We start from the raw sequence: 3,817 nt of genomic DNA, 5'->3' as shown, positions 1-3,817 counted from the left end.
CATCTCCACAGCCAAGTGATAAGAGGACACAGAAAAAAAATCAGTAGAGATTTGTCACCTTCGCTTGGGACCCCAGTGCCTCGTATCACAGTGAACATGCCCTTCTGCACAGGTGTGGACTCTGGAGGCCCTTCTCGCTGCTGTTTTGCTGGTACAGCTGCCACCAGCACAGAATCGCACAGGGGCTGGGAAGCGAAGGCGCGGAGAGGAAAGAGTGCGCGTCAGGAAAGCTGTCCTCAGTCTTCACGGCGGGATCGGAGGCTCCGGAGCGCCTCGGTATCACCAATGTCCACTTCTGTGCTCAGTCTGACCAGGGGAACTGGAGAAAATTAACACGGGGAACTTTGAATTCTTGGCTTCTCCAATCTGCCTGCTTCCATTTACTTTTCAGAATGATCAAGCTGTTTTCTATGCATTTTCCAGGTTTTATAGCTATAATTACTGGGAGAGAGAAGGTGGTGTATGCTTACTCCATCTTACCTGCACCTGTGACCTGGAAATAATACAGACAGTAAATACAGGCATTAAAACTCCGAGAGACCAGGAAAGCTGTGAGATCTGCTCGCCCTGAGATGCCACCCAGGGCCCCGCCGAGTGCTCTGCGGGGTGTCAGAGCCAGGCCGGTTACAATCCCCTGGGCCATGGAGATTACACTGGGACCTGTACGTGTTAGACCCAAATCATTTCTTTTTCATAAATATACAATTCAGAGGCTCAGTTTGAGTTTCTGTTAAGCTCAGAACAGAACTCTGGACCACGGGAAGGATTAATTACAGCAATATTTATTTTAGAATAAAGTAAAGCTAGATAGACTGGCCAACGGGGCTGTGAGTCTTAGCTCCAGGGCGTTCATGGCAGGAAAAGCAGCGATCTGGCTGTCCCCAGACCACGAAGTCACAACGCGAGTGTGGGTTCTTCCCCAGCGAGACCCTGCAATGAGCCTTCCCGCAAGAAACTTCCTGCAGGAATAATTCCTACCCTCTAACTCGTCTTTAACTTTATTGCTGGGATTCCCAACAAGGATGCTCCTTGGTGCCAAAGCCACAGTGGCTGCTATGATGTGGGCGCCTCTGTGAGGAAGGAGCTCCAGAGCGCTTCGCAGGCTCCGCTCGGTGGCCCGTGACGGTGATGTTTAGTCGCTCCAAACTCGGATTCCATTTATACAGTGGATGTGACAGCACATGCGAATGGGTGACACAGCACACGCGAATGGGTGACACAGCACATGCGAATGGGTGACACAGCACACGCGAATGGGTGACACAGCACATGCGAATGGGTGACACAGCACACGCGAATGAGTGACACAGCACACGCGAATGGGTGACACAGCACACGCGAATGAGTGACACAGCACACGCGAATGAGTCCAGAAGTTGCTCTTCTTTGTCACTCAAATGGATCATCCCACCCCCTCAGGGTTGAGAGGGCGTGAAGGCTTTATGTTCATGTGGGACTAGAGCACTATTTGAACTCTCAGAAGGAAAACAAACACATGAGAATGAAATTCTTGTCTGCGGGGAACAGCTGCTCGGTCCTCCAGCAAAGCACCCGTGACCAGCAGGCCTTGCCCTGGGGCCGGCAGGCCAGGAAGCACGTACAAGAAGCGTCCGCCTCAGCGGGCATGGCTTACACAGAAGCTCTGCCCAGTCCAGCCTTGCTGTCCTTTGATGTGTAGAAGCTTGTTTCTCAGGCTTGTATCTTGGCTGCTGACTCTTGCCACCGCCTTTCCACTTTGTGTGTAGCTGTGAGTCCATTCATTGCTCCAACCATTATGGCCCAGATGGTCCCTCCTTCCACTGGCCCAGAGTAAGGTTCTGTACTTCAGGTCCTGCCCTAAGGCCAACGGCAAGGAGAAGCTGAAAATACCCCTCCTCTGCTCCCAGGCCTGTGTCCTGGTGAGGTGCTCAGCCAGCTCCTCTGCCAGAGGGGACCGTGCCCGCAGGACGAGCGTACAGGCTGAAGTGGCTCCTGCTCCCCGTCCGGCCTTCCAACTCGCTTTCTGGGCTCCAGAGCTAGTGGGTGAACATGGAGCAAGAATTACCTTCTTTACAGAGAAATATTTGACAAAGTTAAAATTGCTTGTTTCTAATGAAATAATATTTATTTTATTGCAAATATACATATAAATGTATATGTACAATACACAGTAGACATGATAGTCCATAGCCACCAGTAAGAGTGGACGCATTTGCTGATGCTGGTGACCACTAAGAAAGCCGTGGGAGTGTGCTGAGTGTCTGCAGTGGCTGGAGAATCCCCTCTCCCTCTGTCCAGTCCAGGAGACCAGAGGCCCAGCCCCAGTGCCGTCCCAGGGGGCCGAGCACCGTCTACTTTAGATCAGCCTGATCCAGGCTGTGTGCCCTGCCTGGCAGTCTCTCTGCTCACCAGGGCCCAGGTCGCCAGTGCCTAGGCTGGGAGCTCCTCCCAGGGGTCTCTGTTTTACTGTCTTCCCAGTGAGAAAGCCCTTGAGATAACCCTGAGGTGGCCCCACGGGAGCCCCGTGGGGTTTTTCATGGGCATGTGGTAGCGCATGCGAGTCCAGAACCTGGAATTGGGAGGCGCCGACTTGAGGCCTCTCCAAGTGACTGTGGGCAAAACCCGGAGAGCCTTCCTCACCAGGTCAGGTAGGGATTCTGGCTCTTGGAAGGGACAGAACTTGACTAAGATGAGCTTCAGCGTCTGATCATCCAAGGCAAGACTCACTGCTGCTTGCAGTTCAAAGACACTGGGTCCGTTGACATAGTTGGGGCTTAAGATGAAGACTCCTCTTCTACTTTTCTTGATAATGCTCACGATGTCTTCCGTGTACACTGGAAAGAAAGGATTTAATTAATTGCACTCTTATTGCTAAACCTTGAGTCACAATAACCCTGGTTCCCCCAGACCTACCCAGAGGTTCCCCGCCAGGCAGAGCGGACCACTCCACTAACCTCACCAGCTACCGCCGCCCTATCCACAGCGGGGATACACCCTACTGCCCAGCGCCTCAACCTGCAGTTCTCCCCGCATGCTGTCTCCCCAAAGGCCACTCCTTTAGGAGCAAAGCTTGTGGAACAGGGGGCGGGGTCAGAGCGCAGGCTGTCCAGCCTCTGGTAGATCTGAATGGAGAAGGCAGAGGCCGTGCCCAGGCTCCAGCAGCCCGAGGCCGGTGCCGCGTTGGTGGCCGGCAGCGTCCCCCATGGCAGGGGCTACCCAGTGGGAAGGACAGGGTCATCCTGTGAGGTGCCAGGGAAGCTCTGTCCTAGGCCCCAGGGCCACTCCTCTCCCCTGGGATGGAGGCTCACGTGATGGACACGCGGCTGCCCAGGTGTCTTAAGCTCACAGCCCTCCCAGCGGGGCCAGCCCCAGCAGTGAGGGGACAGATTGGCACTGACCGCCCCTGTGAGCTATCGCTCCTCTTGCGGGCCGGGCCTACCTCCTCCCGGAGCCACGTCTCTTTCAAGCAAACACAAGGTGTAGCCATATTTGTTTTCCAAAACCTCGGGGAACAGCTTCAAGGCCAGGCAGTCCTCACTCACGGGCGAGGCGGGCTCGCTCTCAGAGGCGCTCCCCTTGGCGTAGGAGATGAAAGCATCAAACTCCTTTTTATCTGGAGAGAGGATGATAGCAGTGTAAGCCACGCACACCTACCTGTGCTCCAAACATATGGCAAATGGGTGTGAAGCAGGGTGTGGGGTCGTCACTGAATTGATGACAAATAAAAGCCAGCAGCCAGTCCATTTCAAACCCCACTGGGCGTGTGCCCTTGTCGGCCCAGGAGTCGCGTGGGTTCACTTTCCGAAGCTCGCGGGCCTCTGCTGGTGGCCGCGTGGGC

General features: G+C 54.6%; 1 protein-coding gene across 2 annotated transcripts in view; it reads right to left on the bottom strand.

Moving 5' to 3' along the window:
* Nucleotides 1-790: 790 nt before the first annotated feature.
* The window catches only part of IL18RAP (interleukin 18 receptor accessory protein), a 40,844-nt gene continuing 37,817 nt past the window's right edge, over nt 791-3,817 (bottom strand). For both annotated transcript variants that reach the window (XM_014533061.1, XM_005858745.2), the window contains 2 exons: nt 3,419-3,592; nt 791-2,813 (listed from right to left, as the gene is read on the bottom strand). In XM_014533061.1, coding sequence (XP_014388547.1) covers nt 2,443-2,813; nt 3,419-3,592 — 545 coding nt within the window. In that variant the 3' untranslated portion in view covers nt 791-2,442. The remainder of the gene's footprint in view (nt 2,814-3,418; nt 3,593-3,817) is intronic.

The sequence above is a fragment of the Myotis brandtii genome, unplaced genomic scaffold (assembly GCF_000412655.1).
Source record: "Myotis brandtii unplaced genomic scaffold, ASM41265v1 scaffold1213, whole genome shotgun sequence".
In the NCBI taxonomy this organism is placed as follows: domain Eukaryota; kingdom Metazoa; phylum Chordata; class Mammalia; order Chiroptera; family Vespertilionidae; genus Myotis; species Myotis brandtii.
The sequence above is the reverse complement of the archived record's forward strand: the minus strand, read 5'-3'. Positions and strand labels throughout refer to the sequence as shown.